Source organism: Leptopilina heterotoma, unplaced genomic scaffold, assembly GCF_015476425.1.
Source record: "Leptopilina heterotoma isolate Lh14 unplaced genomic scaffold, ASM1547642v1 Lhet_6, whole genome shotgun sequence".
Classification (NCBI taxonomy): domain Eukaryota; kingdom Metazoa; phylum Arthropoda; class Insecta; order Hymenoptera; family Figitidae; genus Leptopilina; species Leptopilina heterotoma.
In genome coordinates this window covers 229,615-256,857 of record NW_025111137.1, presented here as the reverse complement: position 1 = coordinate 256,857, position 27,243 = coordinate 229,615, and the positions used below count along the sequence as shown (strand labels likewise).

Here is a 27,243-nt window from a genome sequence, read left to right as displayed (position 1 = left end):
ATTTTGAAGTAAAAGTATAAATGGAATCCAGTCACAAATTTTGGAGATGACCTACAAATGGGTCAGCACAGTACCACCTTCTAGGTGTTACTATTTCTAGATGTGAAAATAAATTCCTATAAGAAAAAGTAACCAGCGAAATACAAACAATACTACATCACCAATCAGCTATAAATATTAGAAATCAGTCAATGCTATATATTCCACATCCTTCAAGGTGTTACTAATTAGTAATTGCATATGTAAAGCTAAAATCGGAATAGAAATACAAACCAAAATAATTATGAAACGGCTGTTGAAGATCATCCAACATTTAGTCAGAATATTTTTTTGAATTTTACTAATTGCGGATGTGAATTATAACATCCAATGAAAAATTAGACCAAAATATGTCAAGAGTATTATAATCAAAAGTATTTTAATTGCTCTTAACAAATTCTGTTTCCGGTAATGGGATAAAATGAACAATTTGTTTTTCAGTTGAAATTCAATCCTCAATTCATAAAATCGAAAGTCATTGGTACTCTCACTAAAGGTGGAGTCTCTAATTTATGCTGAACATTCAGTAAAACGAGAAAGACAAAATTCCTTCTACAGAAGCAGGTGAAGCTAACATTTAAAAAAATATTTCATTAAGTAGTTTCTAAAAACACCTGCGGATCATTAAAAATGTGTAAAATGATCAGTAAACTTAAACAAATCCCCCCTTCTATCGCTTATAATACTGTTAAAGTCCTCTACAACTCTATTACCACCTCCTTATCCTTTCACTCTCAAAACAACTTCCATCCTATGATTAAATTTTGATGAGCGACCTTCTACTATCTTTTCCTCAAACATACACAACATATCGAATCTTCATTGAATTTCAAGTTCCCACGAAGAAGAAAGAGAATAAAAAAATATGATACACGTAAACAATCTTTCATAAGAGTTGCAATTTTTTCCCTCCCTCAATTTCTGGTTGTGTCATTCACACAGCAAGAAGATTATCAACGAGTAACACACACACAATATATATGCTGTAAGCGTAGGCGAATTGTGAATCAATATAAAATATTGTTGATTGGGAGCACGTGTAGGTATAAAGACTTGTAAGCTATAATAATTATATGCACTTGTATTTGAGATGATTCGCGATAGATCGTGAAGAAGGCGCGGACTACTCGTCGTCAGTAAAAGGAGTGTCACGTGGGCGCGTTCCTTTCCCATAGAAGCGAGCGGCATTTGAGGAGGCAGTCAACTTTACAAGGATCGAAATTCCCCAAGGAGACACACCAACTCGAATATCATGCAGAGAAATTCATTTCGCTCTCTTGACCTCCTTGAGACGATGAGGTGCCTGCTGTCTCTTATTGAATTCCGCTTGACCCGAACAAGTGTTCTTATTCATCCATGACGTTTTGGACATTGTCTCATTGTCAGTAATACTTCACTAAAGAAGGACTAAAAATTGTTTCCTTGTCACGATCAATTTAACATGATTCTCCATTCATACCAAATCCTCTAATTATATTCATTGCCGAACCGTTTGGCGCAACTCTTGCAAAAAGAGAAAAGTGAAGCTAAAAAAATTTACTTAATTTGCTACCCAAAGAAGTTATTTTTTTCAAGCGATAAACATTTTCGTTTTCGTTAGAATATAGAATTTTATGTTATCTTTATTGACGAAATTTTATCGATCTTCCAATATTCTTTCGGTACAAGAATATTCCATTAAGAGTACCGTTTCATTATATCTTTTTTTCGCTCAAAACTACTTGGGGATCGTAAAACTCCTTCTTCTGCAATTATCATTTTTATGCTACCATATTTCTTCCCGAATGTCGGTTTTTCAATCCGGCGAAGTGTTAAAAAGAGTTTAAAATACAAGCAAAAGGGTACTAAAATTTACTAAAAAATAAGCAAGGTAGTAAAAGAAACAAAAAAGCAACAAGATTAACGAAAAATGGTTCAGTCCAACCATTTTTAGGTTAGCAGTAATGAGCGCATGCGCCAAATTTAGATTTTTGCGCAACTAGCGCTTCGGAGAATTTCGCGCAAAATTTGAAATTATTTTTTTAATAAATTCACAAATAGATAATTAACAAAAAAAAGTAGACAGACAAAAAATGAAATTATAAAGACTTTTTCTATTTAACAGAAAGTAAAAGTCACTTATAAAAATTCCAAGCATGATTGAAAACTGAAATTGTAAGTTTATTTCTAGTCACTATCAAAACTGGAATCTTACCAATCGTTTATGAACATACATCAATTATACACAATGTTATTTGTAATTGAAATGAAATACCATTGGCGGTAGTTAACGAGAATCTCATTTTTCGTGCGCGGCAATTAAAAAAAAGAAGGAGAGGAGAGAAAGAAGACGGTTCACCGATTAAAGGAGAAGAAGAAGCAAGTCACGTGCACGTGGTTAGTAAATAATTGAGGGAGACAGGTAAGGGACATGTTTACACGAACCTACCTCGACGTTTGTGTAAGTAGGCTCTGCTTCGCACGAGAAGTCAGTGTGTCGATCCGTTATGAGCCAGAGGCTATTCGAAATTCGAATACCACGACAACGCTCGGCCCACATCGGCTTTCCTCGAGTCGAACCATCACAGTTTATAATTCCAAGATCTACAGGTGGGTTGAATCAGACCGCTCTCGTCAATAGAAAAATGGGTCAGCCGTTGCGAAAAAAAATTTTTCCCTTCCTCCATCCTGGGTGTTTCTAATAATCGTAGGTTAGCTTCTAAAATTGGTTGTTGTGGTAATTGTCGATTATTTCTTCCAGTGGTGATAAAAATCATGACTGTTCTTAAATCTCAACAGGTGAAAAACATTACTAGCGCAGAAATTGGAGTATGGACAAAAGATAGCAAAGTATGGTCATCTATCGAATACCATACTTTACAATATAACATTGACATCAAACAATGGGTAAAGACTAGAATCAATTTTTGACTACTTTTTTAGTATCTTTTTCCAAAGTATGGAAAGAGCCAGACAAAGTATGGGCAACGGCTAGAATCAATTTTTGGAAAACCTTTTCCCATACTTTGTCTGATTCTACCTATACTTCAGAAAAATGAAACAAATTTGATAAAAAAATGAAAAATTTTCCAAAAATTGACTCTAGTCTATGCTCATTCTTTTCCAAAATTTGTCCATACTTTGGAATATTAAAAAAATTTGAAAAAATGGTAAAATTTCCAAAAATTGATTCCAGTTGTTGCCAATACTCTGTCTAACTCTTTTTGAACTTTAAAAAATTTATCAAAAATTCAAGAGAAAAATGATCAAATTTCCAAAAATTAATTCTAGCCTTTGCCCATACTTTGTTACCTTTTGTCCATACTTCGATTTCTACGAATACTGATAAAATTATCTGGTTGATTGGTGTTATTTCTAAAGTGATCTGCACCCTGTCAGTAACGGATATTTTCGGTTTTCTCTGGGCTATCCTTTGGTTGTCCCAAAAATATCCTGAGTATCTGTGTATTATTAAGAGAGATATTTTATGCTATCTTAAGCATGCCCTATTTGTATTCATGTCTCTCTTTGAAAAAATTGAAACCAAATCGATAATTTTTTTCAAAATCCGAATGAAAGTATTCTTTTCCCCTTTGCAAATGGAGCAATAAATTCAAGACCGAGGGAAACTAAGGCTAATAACTTATGAACCTTGACAAGGACTCGACATTGAAATTGGTCGATGGAAACACTCTCCCAGGGTGATAGCAGTTAAATACACAAGGCGGATAAGTTTTCGAGGAGTCAAAACAGGTTTTGTGTCTCGGTATTCGTCCTCGATACATCTCATTAGTTTTGTGTCACATCTCCCACCTTCTAATCTCCCTCCCTTTTTGCCCTTTTCTAATTACATATATGTATATATTTTCATTGTAACCCGCAATCCATAAATATATATGTGCTGTATTTTGTACACTGCCACACTTAATTACGTCGACGAGTAACTTTGGAGAAAAAGGCATTTCAATGTTGACTAGTAGAGCGTTAGAGCGTAATATCGTGAATGCAAATCTCGTATTCTTATGCTCTTTCGTCTCTCATTTCTTCCTCCATGGCATATTTTTTCACACGAAGAAAAAGAAACAACAAAAAAACCATCTACTTATCCATGCATATTTAGTTGCTAACGGAATTGTTTACCTTTTACCTCAGGAACCATTTTCTTTTTCCCAAAAATTTTTCCGTTGCAACAAGTCAATTTTACTTTTATTGTAATTTCGTAATTCCAGCAAGATGATGGAAATGAGATACCAGAAGAAAGTAATTCTAGGGAACCGAATATTTTCACTCCTATAAATTTCTTGAAAGTGGGTCTCGTGTTCCACTATTGATCGGTGGATATCGAATCTGTTGGTGGTCTTTCTCCCCAAGTTCATTCTCCTCGGGCTTGAATGGAACACTTTATGTTTGTGTACACATAAAAATCGAAAGCGATTGACCACTGAAAAACTGCTATTATTAATTTAATAAAAGAAAAGAACAAATCTCATTAGATAGGGTCCGTAATCACAAAATGTTATCTCTGATGAAATATTGTTTCTATCAATCAGATAAGAATATACTTTATCCGGCTTCTTTTCAAAGTGGAAAATTAAAACAGTTTTGAAATTATCCATTCGTCCTTCATTTTATCCTCTTATTGTCCTGACGACGAATTTGGGTGAATTCCTCTTTTTGATTCATGGAGAGAACAATGGATATTATCGGGAACAATCATCTTATGAAAGACATTCCTCATTTGTAAAATAGATGCAAATTGGAAGCAGCATCCAGATTTTTTTTCTTTTAGTTGTAGAAAGTGACTACTGGACATTCGGGTCGTTGCCGATCCTCTTGCTGAAATCATATTATGGATGTTAGGTCAGACTGATGAATAAGGCTTTTTTCTAACCCCTAAGGAATTCTCATCTCGGTTTTATCCAATCTGTTAATAATTGTTTAGGATTATTTCTTTTATTATTCCAGTTTCTTTGGGAAACTTTTCCTAAACTGTCGTCTACGTTCCGGATCATAAAGTTCGATGCTCTGTGTAATGTCCCTACATTGCAATATTTTCCTCTTTTAATTAACAGTTGGAGAGGAAAAAATTTCTGATTACTTGGCATTGAAGAATTATAGTCGCAATAATTCATGGTAATTTATTTATAAGATTCATTGAGTGAAAATAAGCATATCTGGAAATTGCAATTAAATGTCAAGTTTTCGCCTTGAAATGTAAATATATTTTTCACCATTTTTTCCAACTATATAATAACAATATTATGATAATAACTCATCTTTCTCTTGTAAGTACACCTAAGAAGTGCGAACGTAAAATTATTTTTAATAATCAATATTGCACCTTTTTTCTAATGACTCGTTCAATTAAAGTAACAGGACTTGAAAATGTTGATTTCATCTGTCGGATATTATATGACTCATAAGGAATTCAATAATAATGTTCAATGTGGTGTTTAATGCGGAAAATTAAAAGTGATTCTAATTTGCATGAACCAGGCAAAGGATCTATAATTATTGCAGTACAGTTTTTAGCTGTAGGGAATCGATTTTCCAAGAGCGATGAGCGTCATTAATGGTTCGTTTATAGTTTATTAATGTGCACTCTCTTCTGAATCATAATCCCTTTACGCAACTAAAGTTTATATCGAGAATTTTGAAAAAAAAGAAATAATACTCGGTCAAAGATCTTGCGCTTTCACCCTCAGTGCCTTTACTGCAAGGTGCATATTTACACCAATTGACGTGCGCACATTATTTGCAATTATAATTTTGCAGCTGCACATTATTTCATCGTAAAATGTTCTGCTTTTTTCAAATGAAGAAATGATTTTCGAGTTAAATAACCTGAAATAAAAATATGTTCTAAATAGTCTTTAAAAGAGAACTTTTTTTTTGGTGATCGTATAAGTGAATCCACATTCAATTAGAATCAGAAAAAAAAATTTGCATAAATTTCTACTTTAGGGGAAATTTTATTCGTGATGGAAAACAATAAAACACCTTTAGAGCAATTTGTAAAATTTACAACATAACAATGATATATAGAATAATTTATGTACAATGAAGATTTCTCCATTAAAATATAAACTATAATTGTTCATAAACGTCAAATTGCGATTTGGAATAAAGAAAAAAAAGAAAAAAAATGATATTATTTGTGCACCAAAACGAAAGTGACTTTTCAATTTCAAGTAGTAGGTAGGTGTACATATTCACGTTGCATTTCCCACGTTAAATTCACTTTCTCCATGAACGCGTCCGTGGGTGTCTCATGCAGCATTGAAACTTGTGTTAAATGACAGTGTGTCTTTCAATGGGGTAGGTCGGTGTCAATGCGTAAGAACGTTTTGTGAAATAATTATAATGGAAGTTCCTCTAATTACCATTGCAACCCAGGCTCAATAGCTGCACGCAAATGAAACGTGCGTTCCATCCGAGTGACCGTTACAATAAAAAAAAAAGAAATAAAGACTGCCAATGATACAAGGCATTGGATTATTACAAATTATAAACCTCCTATATTCACGCACTAATACTAGGTTTTATTTGCGCATAATAAATTTCTATTTAATATATTCGAAAATATATACGCAGGAAATTAAAATCGATTAATATCTGTGTGATTTTAAAGCTAGTAATTTTTGAATTGTAATTCGAGAAGAAGTGAAAATAGTATGTGCTGTTGTCAATTATGAATTACAAGTAGAAAGTTATTTTTTATGATAAACTTTTTTTTACTACATAGTTGTTGAGATTTAATGAATTTGAGTAAGAGAGCTGTTTGAAATAAAATTTTTTATCGTATCACCTCTTGGAAGAAATTGTTATTTTTCTTGAAGTTCACGATCATTGAAATGTTTTATTTTATTTTAGTTCATTACTGCGCTTGTGTAACAAGCATAGGTCACTAGTGCGCACGAATATGGATTAAAGTTTACTACCGCACAGGTGTAAATGGTATATTTCACTACTGCGCATGTGTAGCTTTCACAGTTCACTAGTGCGCATGCGTAAGTACTGTAGTCTATTACTGCACATTTGTTGCTTTCACAGTTTACTAGTGCGCATGCATAAGTACTGTTACTTATTATTACGCATGTGTAAGTACCACACTCTTCACTAAAGTTCACTGTGACGGGAAAATCATTCTGACGTTACTTAAAATATAATTCGATCTAATATCTTGCAATAAGGGTGAATTGTCACATTACCAAATTTTCGTAAAGAGCATGTTCGATTTAATAGTTCACGTAAGTGATTAATGTTCTTGTTTGATTTTAATAAATTTGGTTTTGTTCCTGGAAGTCGCTTTATTTTATATTATTTATTAGGGTTCACCAACTTATACCCAAAATTTAATATATTTTTTGATCTTATTTGTGCTTTGTTGATTTTGTAAAAATTATCTGGCGTCCGCGTGCGTATTTTTCATATTATTTTCTTTTTCGCCAAATAGAACCCCAGCAACTCTGAATCTGGTCGCGCTAAGTGAGAGTAGAATTTATTTTATTTAACATATTCGTTTTATTTGTTCTTAATCAAATTTTATTTATACCTAAAATTCTATTCGTCTCGTCATGTTTAATTACATAGTTCTTATGACATGACGGTTTTAATGTGGACAATAATATAAATGGTAACTTTCTGCAGGACAACAATGCAGTACGGATTTCTTTCAATGAAGAAAGTGAATATCTTAATGTAATAGAAAATATTGGAGGAGAATTTAATGATCATAATTAATTAAAGACCAGATGAATGACTATAATTTTATCACTTCTTTGTTTCCTTTTCCCAGGAACTCCCGATAGTAATTATGTTTCCTATTCTGGAGACTGTCGCCAAGGACTATAAATTTCCTTACATATTTGGTGAAGATTTCCAATCCCATCAGAGTTAGTAAGTCCTGATGGAATTGCAAATCTTAAGGAGGATATTTTCACGAAGAAAGTGATGGGACTATAATAGACCTACTACTAAATGATCCCAAATGGATTTTCAAAATTCTGTCACATCTTTGGGAAATGTTTCCTATTGTTAGGATTTCTTGATTTTTAAAAGCATTCACATTTTTATGACTTTAATATGTATGGCTACTGATGAACATCATCCAAATCCTAGCCCACCTCTGAAAAAAGTCTTGCACTCCCCGAAATTTCTAATTCTAATTAAAACATTTTGTGTTTTGGAGTAATTGGCCAAAAAGGTGAAAGGTTTTAGGTTATTCAATTAGTGATGAAGGACTAATACCGTTTCACATTTTTGGCAGACGTCTCCTTTCCTTAGGGATCCTCAATTCTAAGGAGATTTTATAGTTTAGAAACTTTCACCAAGAAAGTAACAAGACTATACGATTATTTAAGAGGGTTCGTACTTTAGAAGACCTAAAAATAGTGATCTTTAAGAATTTTTTTAGGTGGAAGAAAATACCTTAGAGGCTACTCTAAAAAAATTCCAAAGAAATCTTGCAAATCGAATATTTTGTGAGATAGAAGCAGAAGAATTAGCTAATTGAAAGAAAATTAACTTTAGCTTTAAATGTTTCCTTTTCCTAGGCGTTTTTCATCCTAATTAGGTTTTTCATTTAGATGACATTCATCCACATAGCTTCTGATAAACGTAATCAAAATCCTATCGCTTTTTTAAGGAAAGTCTAATTAGAAGATTCTTTACTAAATTGACAAACACAAAATAATTAATCTCAAAGGGAGGGACGTTAAAAATACAAAAAAGAATCCAAGCGACTTCTAGGAATGCTAAATTTTATTATAAATCAGACAATAATCACCTACCTGATCAAATATCGACACTAGATACACTAGATCAAGAGAGGCGCTTCTAGCGATTTTTGACAGGGTGGTAATAGATCGAAATATTGGCGCCTTCATCGATGTATAGTCATGGAAATGAATTGCGAATGCGAGGTTGCGAAAAGACCCGAATCTCCGCAGTCCCTCCTGAGTTTTCCTTACAGGTTTGTCATTGTTCAACGAATTGAGTGAGAGGGCAAGGTGTGGGCCCTTATCAGATTAGAGAGAGAAATGAAAGAAGGAAGAAACCGGTCAACGTGTCAATCTCAGAAATCAGTAATTTGTTGGCCATTAATTTAAAGAAACACATTATTCAGAATCGACAAGTTTACATCTAATATGTCTGCTCGATTGTTCAAAAGACTTTTGGACAATTGGACTGGTTGCTCGGTCATCCAATGTATTATGCCCTATCATCAAATGTTTTTCGTATCTAAAAAGAGTATAAACGACTTAATTACTATGCAAATGTTAGAAATTGAATAATTATAGATAAATCGAGGGTAATTAAACGTTGTCCTATATTCTCCGTCAGCTTTTTGGCCTATTGCGGAATCTCCCCTCAGAATTTTCTTATCAAGTGAAGTCGCATTGAACAGTTGATGCTTGGTTTTAATTAATTAAAGTACTGTTACATTATTCAAAAAGTTTTCCCATTTCGAGTTAGTAGAATCGAAAACGGAATTTTCCACAAAGCACGTGTTACCTATAAAACCCGATTGCATATTTGAATAACACAACATTATTCAATAGTCTATACAGTGGTGTGGTGAAATAATGAAAAAACTTCTGGTGTTGTTGGCATGGAGGAAGCTGAAATCAATTCAGGTTGCTGATTATATATCTTGAATGAAATACTATTAAACGCCTACTCGGGAATGCCAACGCAGGATCCGCGTACTGCTGTTGATAAATGTGGTCAATGTTAATAGTCACTTGGTAATCTGAGTATCCTGGCTTTCTCCGAACAATGAAAAGTGTGTCTATTTAATCTCAGAAGAAAGCGTACCGCACATTAGCAAACTCGCGAGAAAATTGGTTTTGTTTTTCATTTGAGAATCATTATACAATTTATAATTTTAGGCACACTTAATTTGTATCACATTTAGCATTTATATCTACTCTTTTCTCTTTTTCCCATCTTGTTGAATACTTGTTCGTTAATAAACCAAAAAAATGGTAAACAACCTGTGGTTTTCTCATTGGCATTTCGAAAAGCAGAAAGTCGGATATGCTCTTTAAACTAATTTTTACCCTGCACCAATACTGTTTGAATTTGTACCCTGTTTTATTGCTACGAAACAAGAGAAACAACTCTTTTTCTCATAATAAATGTTTTCGTTAGCGTGTGTACAGTGAAGTAATGTGCTTTACGTGCTGTTGTGAATTATTGAACACGAGTTTTAGTTGATTTTGAAACAAAAATCAATTTGATTACGTGCGGAAAATTTCAACTTTATTGAATTAAAACATTGCGAAGAGTATATAAAAAGATTGCGTAAAATTGCATTCCTAATTAACGATCCCATGGAAAAAAATTAAAAATACCTTTGTGAAAAGTATTAACCATTATTTTTCTATTTAGTTTTAGTCTTAGACTTTGGAAATTTTATCCCATTGAGTAAAACTAGCAAAGAGTATGCAAAATTGTTTCTAAAATATTGAAGTAAAGATTTCCGTTAAGTAAAATTTCGTTTAGTACCTGGTAATTTTTATGATTTATAATACATGTAATCATTAATTCAAGAAGTGAAGCTTTACAGTAAAAACATGTGCCGGTCGATTATTACCGAAATTGTATATCTTATCTCGTAAATCCTAGTGAATGATACTGTATTTACCACTCTTTGCGGAACGACCTCGTTGGCCATAAGCCAAGAGGATAGGTCAAGCCTTCCACTGACCGGCTGACACCCAAGTAAGTGGGAAATAACCTACAACCTTAATAGCGAATGTCCTAATGATTTCTTCGGTATTATTCCTCGCTTCTAGAATCTATGCAGCTCAACATGATGAAATACAATTTATATTTTTAATCTCATTGTCTAAAAGGTTTGCCATAATCATCTACGTATTGATATCAAGTTATTTGATGAATTATCAATTCATTTCCGAATCGGATTGTCCTATTATAAATAATTTAAAACTACAAGCACAGAGAGAGCTAATTCCATCTTTCAAGAAATTCTTTTCTCCATATTTATTTGAAGGTAGTCCTAGAGGACTGAACCCGAATTGCGTCGGCTTTTCCGACGAGTTTAGAAAATTTTTGCTTAAATGAAAACGACAGTCTTTTATAGAAATTGTTGGGAAACATTAGCGAATGGTATTATGAATTGCTTTCTCGAAGTCTACACAAAAAATAGTTGTCAATAGACAACTATTTTTTCATGATGTGCATGAACAATAAAAAGTAGTTTAAACATTTTTGGGCAACTATAAAATGTTCCATTATCAAAAATTGTACTTAACCCTTTCAGTCCCGCAATTAGGATAATACACAAAACATTATAATCGCTATTGAAAATAGGGTTTCTGGGGTCGCTGAATACGAATCCGGGGTCAGATTTGCAAAATATTAAAAATTCAAAATGGCAGATCCAATATGGCGGACGACTTTTTTAAAAAATGATCCAAATCACTTGAAACTTGTTACTCGGGGGTTTTTGGGGTTGCTGATTACGAATCTGCTATTAGTTTTCAAAAATATAGTATCTTACGTAGGATTTAACATAGGAATGAAAATTATATGAATTCCCATGTGATATCGTATGTTATTTCCCATGTAATTTTCTACATGAGATCTTATATAGGATCTCACGTCGTTTTTTGTATTAATGATACAGAATAGCACAGTTCATATACTCTCATATACAAAGTTTTCAAAATTATTTGTTTTAATGTTAATTGTGCTTAAAATTTTGTGCAAAGATTAAATAGTCTCCAGCAATTTTGTAAAAAGAAAAATATTAATTTGCTGAAAAAAAATTTCATAACATTACTTGTATTTTTCATCTTACCATAATTCTGAGAGTGGATAATTTCTATACATTACTCTCGTCATGTAAAATTGAAAGAATCTCTCAATTCCTCTATAATTTTAAACACTGGCATATAACTTTCTTCCGTCACGCATATTTAGCCTTTCAGGAGTCTCTATTCTTAAAATGAAAAAAAAATCACGTTGTCGCGTGTTTTCAAGATCACGAATGACTTTAAATAAAAATTTCTTTTTGATGTAATAGGCTAAACTTCCTTATTACATGTATGTATTCCATTATATGTTGTTATTCTTTTGTACATCATCTCAATAGGCGGCCAATGCTCGCAATTGTTTAGGACCATGAGAAAATAAAATGTATTTCGTAATATTCCCGTTGTCATACTCATTTATTCATAAATCATTTGTTTCGCTTTCTAAAAATGATTTCGTAATATTGATATAACAATAAAGAGGCGGAGGCGCGGTAAATTAATATAAAATAATTTACCGGTATTTTTTAAATAGTTTTAAATATTTCCTCCCTAATGGAGTGTTATTGCACTCCATTGGTATTACACTCCAATTGTTTAGTTTTAAGGAAACTTGCAGTGCAAGCTTGCGACAGTTTTATAGATTAGTTGAAATTAAATCTGGAGGGTAGCGAAAATACTGACACAAATAGTTGTAAACCAAAGAATTAATTTAAATAAATTTTTTTTGCCATTCAGGTCGAAAAACGGAATTAACAGTTCCCCAGACGTGGAAAGTTTATAAACAGTGAAAAAATAAAAAATCCGTCACACTTTCCGTTGATGTGCCTTGTCAGCTGAGTCATTATCATTTGCCTCAGTGACATAGTTGAGTAACCGGAGGAGATCTTATAGTTTTTTTTGCTCCGTTAACCTCGTCTCGTCACCTTTACGTCTGATCAATGATGGAATCACATTCAAGGTCAGATTATGGAGTGTTATTTGCAGAGTGTGTGTGATGCTAGTACTAGAGTAGAGCAGGACAGGTCACCGGACGCGACTTGTTTGCCACTATATAATTCCATTGAGGACGTCTACAATTCCAGCAAATTTTCCTTCTCTCTCTTCCTCTTGCTCGTCGTCCCGTTGCTAACTTTGAATCAATCAGAATGGAAGGCGTTGTGGAGTGCGCGCACACGTTACATGACGAAAGAAAATCATGTACGGAGACACCTTTAAGGTAATTTCTTTGTGTGTCCATATGTGCGCTCAAGTGCCCGCTAAAAAGAGTCCCACAGTCGAGACTTGTGCAAAAGCAAAGGAGTCGGTCAGATAACTGTAAGTCGCGGCCTCTGGACGACATCTTCCAATGTGGCCTGTGAGATTCTCCTTTTCTCATTTCCACTAAAGGCACTTGCGCCAGACAATTCTCCCTCCCACTCCGAATCCTTTTCCGACATCTAATTGTTCCCCTGGTGAGGAAAAAAAATTTTCCTTAATTAATGGAGCAACATTTTTTAAGAATTTAGATCGATTTGCTTATTAGAAATTAAATAATATTTTAATAAAACAAAATTTCCAAAAAATGTAAGACAGACTTTAGGGTCTTTATGTAATGTAAAAACTACACTGTAAAAAAAGGGAGTTAAATTTTAACTCCCCCGGGGGGTCTATAAAAGTCGCACCCATTGGGGAGTTAATGCCAGGGGAGTTAAATATCGAGAGTTAAAATTTAACACCCAAATGCTAACTCCCCATGAAAAAAATAACTCGCGCGGGTGTTGAATGAAGGGAGTTAGAAATTAACTCTCTTTTGGAGTTGATTTTTAACTCTAAAAATTTAACTCCCAACTCCCGAGTCCGTTAACTCCCTAAATTTTTTACAGTGTATTCAGGTAAAGTTCTGAGCTAATTTAATTATAAACTTTTAGTTAAATACTAAAGATTAGTGTTTAGAAACAGATAAAGTGCGACGTTTTTCCGTTCAGGCGTTGCTAATTTTTCAACTGAACATAATCAAACAGATCTGGAAAAATATTTCATAAATCTTCCAAAAAATGAGTCACAAACAAAAGCTTTCTAAGCAAAATTCTAAGCTATTGTAATAAATAATTTTTTTCAAACACTTGTCTGGACTTAAAAAGAAAACGATGATTCATAACAATTGTTTTCTTTCTCTTGAATTAAATTAATCTTCCGGCGAATTGGAAAATTTTACAAATTACAATTCAATGACTAATAAATTACAAAATTATTAAATTTTAAACAATTTTATTTTCTATTTTACTTTTATTTTCTATTATGTATTTCCTGTTTGAAATAATAATGAATATTTATTTTTAAATATTTAACGTAGTTCAAAACCTAGAAGTAATATTAAGTCCGCGCGGCAATAACGGAGTTATGAAAACAAAAACAAACGTTACTGTTCCGGTTTCTGATTACGAATTGTCTACTTCATGTATTTTACTAGAAAAATAACAAAATAGCAAAACCACTTTAAAAAAAAGTATCCCAATTTTTTTTCAAAAGGAATTTTTTGTTTCTCCAATATTGTAAATTTGGAGAATTTTGATGAAAATATATTTTTTTTAGAAATTTGGCTGAGAATGAAAATTTTAGGCCAGGGATTAATTATTTATGCACATATATTTATTTTTTTTTGAGGTAAAACCATTAGCATTTATATTCATATTCCGCGTGAAAGCAGGAAGTTAATGAACGGATAGTTTATTTAACCTGAAAAAACTTTTGTTTTTTTTAACTTAGATTAAGACACGTTTGCTTTTTTTTCTTTCGATTGAAATTGACAATTTTTTAAAATAAAAATTTCCTCTTTTTGTTTACAGATGCTAGTAGCATAAACACCGAAAGAATCAGACCTGCAAGAATAGAAAGGGATTTGGACGGTAAGCGACGAAAATTATAATGGCTTTTCAGCGTGTTCACCTTTGCACGCTATAATTGACGCGATTACAATTTTCTTTAACGCCACTATCACGAATACACATTCACACTTGAAAAAAAAGATTTAAAAAAATAAAATTGTGCTCGAACTTAACAATTGCAGCATGTCAAATTAGTCTTTTGTATATATAATCTATTTTTTCGTGAGCACAATTTTCATTTTTGTTTCTTCAATTTTTCACACTTCTTTCTCCTTTTCTCTCATTAAAAAAATATTGTAACATTTCATAAACATACTGTAATACTCTAATACTTTTTTTTCATTATTTTCATCAAATTCGCATTTAAAAAATAACAAATTGTAATTTTAATTCAAATTTTTTTTCATGCACTTGATTTCTCTCAATATTTCCCTATCAATTTCAATTTATCAATGCAACGTACGCAGAAATCTTGGGTCGCTAAAGACGTGGTCAAAAAAAACTTTCTTACCTTGCGGCGAGCAATGTAACAGTTTCGTGTTTACACAATACTTGTAAAAAAAAATTGAAAGTTCCACTTTCAAAAAAAGAGTTTTCACAAAGATTCGATAATTTTTTTTCTTCTTTAAAATTCAATGAATGAAAAATATTCTTTTAAGATTTCTGAGTTCGTTGCAAATATCACACATATGTTTGTATATAATTTTTTGGTTTTATTTCCAATCGGTTTGCCAATTCTTTTGAAATTCTAATTTTAAAAAAATACTTTAATGTGTTGACGCGATGTGCGGCGTGTAATAAATTTTTGATGAAACTTCTCTTTTGCCAATTTTTTTTTCTATGTCCGAAAGCCGGATATCCGTCTCTCCTGTGGCCTTGCCTCTTGATCGCTTTACTTTTCATTTATTATTATAGATATCAACAATCTCGAATATTTTCAACGCGGAAGTGAGAGAGGAACGTTAAAAAGTTGTATAAACTTGTACATATTGTATTTAAAAATTAAATTACTATCATCTCGTATAAATTACTGTGTCTTCAATTTTTTCATTTCCATTTCGAATTTTGAATTTAACACCAGTACTCGAAAAGGTTATTTCCAACTATAAAGTGAATTCATTTCTAAATAGTTTCCTTCTGCTGAATATTTTCAACAATTAAGTTATTTTAAGAAATTTTACTCTTGTAAATAATGAGAAATGTTAAAATAATTAATATGTTAACAAATTTATGGTAAATTTTTGAAAATTAAAAAATTGAAAATTGCTCAAGGGGAAAAATAAATCAATTTCATAAATTCAAATTGTAGCGACTGGAAAAAAGGGAAATAATTGAGTCGAAATTAATAGAATAATAAAAGTGAGTCTTAAAAACATTTTACGACAAGAAAAAAAAGGTGGTAAAGATAATTCAGCAGTAGGAGTTTATTCACCTGTCTCTTTACTGTCTTTCTCTTTCTCTCTCTTGCCTGTACATTTATTGCACTATTTTATGCTATTGCCTGCAAAACAAAAAAATACTCTCTCAACTAATAAGGTTTTGATGAATGAATAATGCAATGAATCATTTACGCATCTGAGGCAGGGTTTCGCGGCACAGGGATTTTAAAGCTTCAAAAAAATGTATAGAAAGCTCGTCTACTAAGACGTCTCTCTCTTTTTTTCTGTTTCTGTTACTGTTCCCGTCTGCTCCTCGCCTTCAACTTCTTCACAACAACTGGATGCCGTCTGCCTCCAACGTCCGTCCGCCACTCCGTCTCTCCAACGACATACGCTAATTTTCAAAATCTGTAAATATCTATCGACAATTACGGTAATACTCTCATTAACCATTGAAAACAATTTCTAAAACATGACTGTGACACTGACTGATAAATTATATTCCCAAATATGTATAAATCTGAAAAAAAACTTTATTCCATTTTTTTACAATTGCGACACAAATTTTTTTTACACATTGTTTTTTTTTGGTATTTTTTATTTCTTTTTCAAAAACAAGGAGTGACAACTGTTTTGTTAGTTCCCGCCCGACCTGGAAAATCGATTCCCCCCGTAGGTCTTCTAACCAAAACGGCAAGAACTTTTGTGCAAGATGGTGCTAGCACTGAGTATGCAACACAGGTGCTTGGCACGACTCTCGACAATGGTCGTCTTTACGCAAGAATTTTGTCAACTTCGAGCAGAATTTTTTACGATAGAGAACCAAATCCAGACCCCTCGAGTGCATATTTGGTTTATCCTTCAAGATCACCACAGGAAGATCTTAAAGTATCGTTGGAAAATGCCCCGATCAGTGTGATTGAGAGGTTGGAGACATCCGCGAGTCATTCGGTATCCGAAGGAAAAACGGAGGAGAAAAATAATCTCAGTGAGAACGATGTTTTAGGAAGACATGATTTAAGTGAGGATTCGCAAATTTTCAAACCCGCCAAAGTTCGTCCAGCTGATGATCTTCCGACGTACACTGTCAAGCAGGAATACGTCTCAAGAATTGCTTCCGAGAATATTGACGATGATCAACAAAAGAATTTCCGTCCTAGAGCGCCTAAGATTTTCAAAACACCACCAAAGGTGTCAGCGAAAAAACCCGATCCCAAATCATTGTCGACAGTGACATATCACGGTTTTGCGGATTTCACGACAACTGTCGGTGACACTGTCATTGTTTTCTCACCGAGTACTGCTCCGGCTCCGGTTGGACGACCCGCGACGACAATCAAGGGTGACGCTACCCTGAGACCAGATGATGGAATCGCGGTCCTGAAAATCCGACCTACGAACGTCCTTGGTCAGAGGAAGACGGAATTGACCCAGAATAGGAATCGTCCTCAGGGATTTCCGCCTAGAAACCTAGGCGCCAAGAGTAATGAGGACATCTTTACTTTACAACCCAGTGTCGTCGGTGATTCGGACTCGGGTCTCATCGAACCGACATCTCCCCTTCTACTTGACTTCCAAACCAATTCCCTAAAACCGACCGGACTGATAAAAGTCATCGACTCCACGACTTCCCTCGATGGAACCACAACTCACTACAAGAGTTCTATTTACGGAACATATGTCGGAACAAACTATGCTCAGATTGTGCACACCTCTTCTAATGTCTACTATTTCCCTGATGAATCCAGTGCTGGATTCGATGAGAGCACCACCCACTTTGCGACAACCGAGACCGACACTGAGGAATATGCTTCAACCACCGAGGACGGCTTGACAACTTTCGTTCAAGAAACCACCGAAAACGTACCCACAACTCACAGGTTCCGACTAAGGGGTTCTGCGAGACTAAGACCAAAATTACGACCCGCAAAACCTGTGACTACTACACCTGCATCAACGGATGACGACACTGCGAATGCTATTGTCCCCCTAGACCCCCAGGGCAGGAGTATCAAGCACGGAGCCGAACGGAATCAACTAAACTTGGGGAAGAATCTAACCACCAAAGCTGCGAATGAAAAAGTCTCACTGACTACCAGATTGCTTCCCTCAACAATCTTCAAGACCTTCACATTTTTCACGACCTTCTTCATTCCCGGAAAGAATGATCAAACAACCACCTCTGTGAAGACTCGAGAGGCCGTGTCATCAGAAGTCACGTACTTGACCGAACTGATCCAACCAACCGCTACTCAAGTAGGAGCAACTTCGGCAACTTCCATTACGAAAATCCTGGAAAACTCATCCATCCAGAAGCAGGAGGACCAAGAAATAGAGTTGATATTCAAAACCCTGTATACCACTTACACTTATTTGACCACCTTCTTCCAGGAGAGTACCTCAAGTGTCTCTAGTCGCGAAGTCGTTGAAACGAACATAATCACCCAAACTTTGGGTCCAAACGGAGCTTCTGTCGACATCAGCGGTTTGTTTGACGATTCCGAGTCTATTTTCATAGCCCCTACTCGGGTCGCAGGTCAACCTTTATCAACCAAAGCTGTGAAACTAAATAGAATCACTACCGAAAATCCTATTTCAACCACAGATTCAGAGGATACGCTTACCACCGTAATGGATGATGTGACAACTCCCAATGATATTCTATCCCAACTAGAACCCAGTGAGGTTGCAGCAGCCAGCACAAAATCCTACGAAGAAGTCGAGAAAACCTACTATACCACCTATACCTACTTCACAACCATTTTTGTAGAAGATGAAACCGAGATCGAGACCAGAACCGAAGTATTCACAAACGTCGTGACCGAGAAGATACAACCGACGTCTGTTCAAGTCGCCCCATCGAGTGCAAAACCGGTCCCACCTCCTGAAATCGTAGCCTACTTGGAAGCACTAAAACGCCAAAAATCTCAAGAAGAAGCTTTGAAGATAGCCAAGAAGTCTCAGGAGGACGCAGTCGAAAAGGAAAAAAACCATTCACCTAAAAAAGAGGAAGCTGTTCAAAAGTTAAAAATTGAAGAAGAGAATGTCACTACAAAAACCAGTATCGATTATCTCACCACTGAAGGAGTAACCGATTTGGATACGGATATTCCCACCACGTTCGAGATTAGAACAACCACGGAACAAATGCATGTGAAGCCAAATTCACCTGTGGATGGCGAAGTATTGGGATCTATGATAACAGACGTGGTATCATCCTCTAGTTCCGGAGGTGGTACTTTCTTGGACGTGGCTGAAAGAAGAAACATCGTCCCAGAGGATCAGGAACTTTCGGAATCAAATCACCACGAAGTTGAACCAGTTCCGACTCTTTTGTTACAGACAAGTTACACCACTTTCACATACTTTACGACCATGTACAAGGGTGACGAATCTACTGTCGCCAGTCGATTGGAAACTGTCACAAATGTCGTCACCGAGACTATAAAACCAACACTTGTACTTCCCGCCGAGAGTAGCACAGTGCCAGTCACTTATTTCACAACCTTCACCTACTGGACGACTTTCTACAAAGGTGGAGACACAATCACCACTAGTCGCGAGGAAACTGTTAGCAATATCGTAGAACCAGGAGTTGCCCCAACACCAACCGTTGCACTCGGTTCGGTCATGACATACAGACCGGATATTTCTGATTCTCCCGCTTATCAAAATATTGACAACGAAAAAGTTACGGCTGATAATGAAGTAGGATCATTTGTCCCAGTCTTTTCGGAGAAAACCAGTAAACTGAAATTAGACAATACTTGGAACGGAATTGAGAAAGGTAAAGATAGTGCAAGTTCGGTAGAACCACTGGCCTCATCGGTTGCTTTAGATCCGACAACATTTTACACGACCTACACCTATTTTACCACCTCCTATGTGGGTGAATCTACTGTTCTGAATAGCAGATTAGAAACCGTTACCAGTGTTTACTATCCCGAAGATGCTGCAAATGTTGCCACTGGTCGAGCGATTGGAGGTGCCATACCAACCGTTCAAGTTCTCGGAACAAGTGAAAAGGCCCTAAACGAAATTGCTCCTTCGAAAGTTAGCCAGGTATCCAAGACCGGATTATTGTCAACAGTTAGATCAAGTCAGGTAGAAGATGGAACTACAACTCATTATCTAACCGACGTATATGGCACGTACATCGATGGTTTATACGCACAGGTCGAAAAAAGTTCTACTAAATTGGAAACTAATTCTGCAACTGCAACCCCTGTTCTACCCACTGGAGTTCTTTCGCTCAACAAAGGTAGCATTGTTGATGCGGATAAAGTATCAACCGTTTTCTTCACCACGAAACTAATTGGAACACTAATTGATGGTCTTTATGCTAAGGTGATTGAGAGTACTTCTAGTACGAAGATTGATGAAGGTAAATTAGCAACCCATTCTCCAGTTCATGGACACCGGACTGGTTTAGTGAGGCTTATTCAAGGAAATATTGTAGCTAATGGTACATCCGTGTTTTATGAATCGAAAGTCATTGGTACGAGCATTGAGGGTAGATACGCTCAGATTATTGAAAGTACATCCAGTTATCTAACAAGTCCAACTGCTGGTCTTAATTTGGCACCTACTGCGACTTTCAAAGCTAATCACGCAACAGGAATTCCTGATATTTCACCATCACCGGCTGCTATTCAGTCATCTTTGTCAGAGGATCCGACTTCTAACAACGAAGACGATAATCAAGAAGGAGAGGAAGAAGGCGAAGAGGGAGAAGATGATGAGGAGGACGAGGATGGACAGAAGAACACTAAAAAATCCCGATTAACGTTCTCGAGCAGAAAAAGAACATTCACTCCTGTTATTCGACCATTTGCTTCAAGGAACAGACCTACTTTTAATCCAAAACGTAAAAATGCTCAAGGAGCTACAACAATTACAAGAACTGATGTAACACCTACTGTCACAGCAACATTGGCAGGTAAAGGAAACCGTTATGCGTCCTCCAGGGTGAGAGTAACTTCACCAATTGGTCCTTATTCATCTACTTTGTCTCCATCAAATTCGAGAAGATTTGCTGGCAGAAGAATTTCACCAACTAGTTCATTGGCCAGTTCGGGTGTTCCTGCAGGAAGTACACGTGGTAGAGCTCAGTCGAGAATAACTCCTTCGTCGTCATTTTCTGTGAATCGAAGAGGACCGTCTTCGATACGAGGCTCTTCAGCCAGACCAGCATCTAGAATAGCATCGAGTTCCGTCTTCCCGGGAGCCTCCAGCAGATATCGACCTGGAATTCGACCATCTTCGACAATAGCCAAAGTAACGCCTACGGTTCGTCAAGATGATCAGGAAGATAATGCGAATGAATTCACTGCTACAACTTTGGTGACTGAGGAAACTCCGTACACTATTGTAGATGAGGAATTAACAACTTTGCAAACCACTACCGAATCACCAAGAAGATCGACAAATCCTTTACTTAGATTCCGTAGCAGACCGCTTTTAGGTAACGTGACACCTAGAGGAACAACCACACCTCGATCTACAACACCAGCTGCTCCAAGAAGACCTAACAATCTCACTCGACAAAATGGTGTAGTAAGTCGTGCAAGGGCGAACGTTAGACCTACAACTCCTCTACCACCCACGAGACCAAGACAAGGACAAACTGGTCTTTTTCCTCCAAGAGGACTTTTCGGCAAAAAACCCGAACCAACTGAGGAAGTCACCGAAAGCGTAATTGAAACACCTGAAGGTGAACATACCCCACATTTAGAAGATGTCCCAGTCGAAGAAATAGCAGACAACGATTACGAAGGATCAGAACATGAAGAAACAGCACCAGCTCGTAATTCTTCCAGAACAGGAAAGTCATTCAAACAATCTGTTCAAATTAGACCTTTCGGCTACGGCAGAAGAAGAGTCCGACGACAAGCGAGTCAGTTAAGAGCATACAGTAATCGAGCACGAAAACCTTCATCACAATCCTCTAGTTATCTGGAAGACAAAATTGATTCTGATGTAGCCTCAAGTGACGAAGACTTCTCTAAGAGCAATTCCAAATACAACGCCAAATATGCAAGTCGTGGTAGATCATTAAATGCTCCAAGACCCAGTAGTACAACTGGAAAAAAAGCGATTGGAAACACTGACAATTCTGATTCTTCTGAAGTGAACAATCTCCGTTCTCGAACAAAGCCAACTGCTAATCGGGGAACATCACCCCGAGTAAAACCCTCACCGGTATCAGGACTTTCTAGACAATTCACCTTAAGGGAGAAAGATACAGGTACAACTAGATCTAGTTATAAAAGACCGACGACAACAGGAACTCGTAGAGTAGACACCAGACCAAGAACTAGTTCCAGGTTGAGAGGAAGCAGTAGGGATTCATCAAGAAGACTTTCCAGTTCAAGATCATCATCACGGAATTCAGGAAGAAATAGCAATAGACGATTGCCCTCTAGGTCCAGAGGAGGACCACATGAGGATTTCAGAGAAGCTGGATTCGTCTATCCGGAGACTGACGGAACCATCACTGTTACTCACTACGTGCCTGTGGACGTGACCATTCCATATGTAACTAATGGAATAACCGAGAAACGAAACATCATTACTGCCCAGCCAAGTACACAGATTTTAGCCCCGGAATCATACAGCACAGTTCTTAGTGGTGACGGCAATCCGTTAGTTGTCATAAACTCCCAAAACACTGGAACCAATGCACAGGGTCAAGTTGAAGTCACCCGCTTCTTATTGCACGAAAAGCCAACAACCAGAGTGTCCTATACTCTAACAACTTTAGGAGGTCGTAGGGCATCACAGTCCGTAATCATACCCTCCACCATTTATTCAGTAGAAAACATCATTTCTACCGTTCAACCTTCCCTTCCCGGTGCAAATTCCCCCTTGGCAAATATTTTACTGTCGCAATTACTTCTGGGTCAATTGGGTCAACAAAATCCATTGCTGGGTGGCATGACAACACCTGCAACTCCAACCACACGGTTTGACACGCGCACCACGACTTACGTGACAACCATTACAAAACTACAAAGTACAATCATTCCCTTAACATTCCGAGGGAAGGAAATTTTGACCACGCTAGTTGAATCTTCCTCTGATGTCGTCACAGCAACAGAATTCATAACAGACACGGTTGTAGTAACACCAACAGCCGCGATCCCGCAAGCAAATCTAAACTCTCTGCTATATCTTCTTCAACAACCTCAAAATCCACAACAACCGAATCCCCTACTGGACCCACTTTTTGCAGCAGCTCCTGCATCACAGAGCAATACACTACCGGGAGAGGTCGAGCGAAGAAATCAACCAGTCGATGCCGATTATAAATCAGAGAATTATGACGATTCATCAGAAGAAGAAACGGAAACAAAATCACGTCGCTATAAAGGCTCAAGCAAATCAGGCAAAAAGGACACTGTCTCTCCAGCTACTCCCGAATCAAGTGTAGTGACCCTGTACGTTTCTGGTCGTCGACCTGGAGAGTTTAGCACCGTTCTCAGTACTGTCAAAGTTGGCGAAGAGACAACGACTCCAAGAAGAAGGAGGGACATTGAAATACAAGTAGAACCATCAGCACCACCAAGTCTACAGAGACTTTCCGAATCCGAGGGTTACATCTTGTCGGGAAGCGAGGAGCCAGCAAATCCACATGCCCCGACTCAAAGTCTCGAGAGTGTAGTGGGTGACGTCGGACGGCACATTTCCACGTCCATTTACACCTAAAACCCATCATCCTTAGCCATACATTTACATTTTCCTTTTCATCCTCAAATTCATCATAAACTTATCCTCGCTCAATCATTGTTGATCAACTTTTGTACAATTAATTATTTCCTCTAAGCGATCATTCGCCGTAAAATGCGAATGATTTCTAATTTAGAATATGGGCGTTAACTATTTAAAATAATCTAATAAACGCCAAAGTTTTTAAAAAGTAGAATTTGAAATATTCACTGGAAGATTTCTTAACGAAGAGAGATAAGAACAGCATAGAGTTCACTAAATCCCGTGAACATCAATGTTTCATTCCCAAATAATTTTTACAATTAAGTTTCAGTAGATGATTCGTATAGCTCCTTTCTTATAAGTTCTATCTCTCTTTACTCTTTCTCTCACTCTTTCACTCACTCTCTCTTGAGTCTCTTCGTTTTTCCCGATTTCCTTTTCATTGTCAAAAATCCCACGTTCCACGCTAACAATCTTGGGATATTGTAACCAATATTATTACCACCGCCGCACGCGCGCCAACACTACAAGCTCTCAGACACTATCTAAATTTTTAAGTCTACGATAAAAATTAAAAAGGTGCCTTATTTGAGAAAATTATGACAGACTCTGACAATTTTCATCTGTCGATCAAGAAGAAAATGGTTTAATACCAGACCGTTTCAGGTGATTATCAATATGAACTGGATGATAGAGAGAAGTACAATCGCTATCAAGAGAACAGCTTCGCGCAAGATAAAAAACTCCCCAACGATCCGACTAATTCTTTTGGTGTGAGAGTACAGGATTCTGATGATTATGAAAAATTGACAGACGAGAGACAACGAAAACGTGTACGTATCAGGGTTCCTGTTGTGCGAAGCAGAAATGGAAAACAATTTGCGAGAACTGTCGTGAGACGAAGACCGATTGCCCCCTACACGAGGAGTGTTGCACCACTTGAAGTCAGTTCACACTCACCTAGAAGAATTGTCGTCACTCGGGTTCGTCCACGCGGACCTGCCCACACTCCCGGTTATGCTAATGAACTGACAAATGTGGACTACCAATCGTATGAGAACGTTAGACAGAATTCCGACTATGGAACACATGATAATTATCGTCCATCTGATTTTGATGAACAATTTGACGATTTAGAGAAGCGGAAGGAATTTCAACCCTCCGAATTTGGAAGACACAAGGTGACGATTACTAGAAGGAGGAAAATTTCACCCGCTACCGCGTCGGTATTCCAGCGTGAAAGGGTGACCCGGAAGAAACTCGTATCTGTACGACCAATACCACAACCGTCACCAACATTAGCTATCATCACCACTGGATTCTTTACCATACCGTCTGAGGATGATGAGGAGGAAGAGTATTCTGATGAAGAAGATGAAACCCCAATTGACGAACTTCGTCATTTCACACCTAAACTTCATGACACTCCGAATATAATTGAAAACAAACCATTAATCAATAAGGATATTCCAGAAATTTCCAAAATTGAAGACTCTGATAAACCGATTATAATTACCGATAATTTTTTCTTTCCGGTTTTCCAAGATGATGATGATGATGATGATGATGATGAAGGTTATGATGGTGACGTTGATGATGATGATAATGATAGTGATGTTGGTGCTAGGGATGATCGTACTAAAATTGCAGATGTTCCCAATAAAGCTTTCTCTAAGGATGAGCCTAATGATGATACTAGGACTGTTTCTGAAAATTCTAATAAGCAAACCGATCATTCAAAAATGATGGATGATGATAAGGATAGGGATAATGCTGGAAAGAATGAAAGAGAAGAAAATTCTACCAGTCAGGATAGAAAGACATCAGAAAAGGCTGATGCTAAAGAGGATACCAAAATTGCCATTGATAAAGACAAAAGTACTGGAGCTGGTGTTGTAGAAACAGATCATGTTGTAACTGAAGATGGAAGTATATCTAAGACTTATTATGGTACAACTGATACAGCTACTGATAGGTATACTACAAAAGTAGATGAAGCAACAGAATCACCACCTACAACAACAGCACCAACTACAACACCAACACCTGAAGAAAATTTGTATCCAACAACCAGTGAACCACCACCAACAACCAGTGAAGTTACTGAAAATTCCTCAAAAGACGTTCAATCAGAGGTCAGAACAGAATCCACCCAAATTGATGATTCAAAATCCGAAACTGAATCCACTCCACTGGAAACAACTGAATCAACAACCACTGAGCAAACAAGTGCTTCTATCAAAGATCTTCCTGAAGTTACCGACCAACCAACATCAACAGACATCGAACCATCAAGTCCACAACCGAAAGTAATTGCCGACACTTCTTCCACTCCCAAAACCACTGAAGACTCCCTAACAGTCAAACCCCTAGAAACTTTCGTTCAACAAGAAGAACCATCAACCCCATCAGTAGATCCATCACCACAAACCGAAACCGGCTACTTCACCGACTTTGATGATGCCGACATACCAAGTGTCATTCCACTCGACACTGAATACATTCTCGAAAGTAGTCAAACAATAATTTCCAGTCACGAAAAATCGCGTTCAATTGCCCAAGTGACAACAACATTCACATCACCAACTCCCGAAGATATCGAAGCCGGTCTAGCTGATGATTTATATCTATCTCTATCACGTCCTGATTTTCCCGAAATTCTACCATCAAAGCCACTTTTCGATTCAGTTTCACCAACATCTGATCATTCGGGTTCAGTAATTCCAACACCTGCATTGAAAACAAGTGTCTATTACACCGAGACAATTGTGACATCGACGAGATTGAGAACATACACTTATGTTGTTACAAAATTGAACGGACTCGAGACTGAGGTGACTTCATCGACGACAGTAAGACCCAGAGTAACGACATTGACACTGACAGTTCCCATTACAGTGACAGTGACACCCACCGCGGAATTGACATCGAGCCTCGCGCCATCAGATAATAATCCAGAAATTGTTACTGGTGAGTACATTTCAAGTCCTGAGTCAGCAAAATAACATCACAGATTATGATTCATCAATTTAAGTTTTTGTCAATCACTGGAATTGGAACATTTTATTGAATCAATGTTCAATAAAATGTTCTCTCATCAACGATCTCAATCATTTTTTGCAAAGTTATTTTGCTACCAAAAAAGTATTTAAATGATTAAGACAATAAATTATTGCTTCTTAATTTTTCCTGATCGATTAGAATTGTCTAATAAAAATGGTGAAATTGACAGTTTCCAAAATTGTAAATTGTAAAAGTTATTTACAACCTAAGCTTTTTCTATTCCTCTTCTCTTCTATATTTCTATTTTTATTTTCTGTACATAAACTTATTTTATGAAACACTTCTGTTCTTTTGTACATATTGTCGAGAAGACAATTTCATTCAAATTTGCAACTTTGGAAACTTTCGATCTCCTATTTTCCCCTTTAATTTTAGAGTAACGGATATTCAAGATTTGAACGAAATAAGAATATCCGTTACTGT

At 36.4% G+C, this 27,243-nt stretch overlaps 1 protein-coding gene across 4 annotated transcripts in view; it reads left to right on the top strand.

Moving 5' to 3' along the window:
- Nucleotides 1-27,243, top strand: part of LOC122509106 — an 83,501-nt gene that overhangs the window by 40,717 nt on the left and 15,541 nt on the right. For all 4 annotated transcript variants that reach the window (XM_043622890.1, XM_043622889.1, XM_043622888.1 and 1 more), the window contains exons 2-3: nt 14,630-14,689; nt 24,424-26,727. In XM_043622890.1, the coding sequence (XP_043478825.1) occupies nt 14,630-14,689; nt 24,424-26,727 (2,364 nt within the window). The remainder of the gene's footprint in view (nt 1-14,629; nt 14,690-24,423; nt 26,728-27,243) is intronic.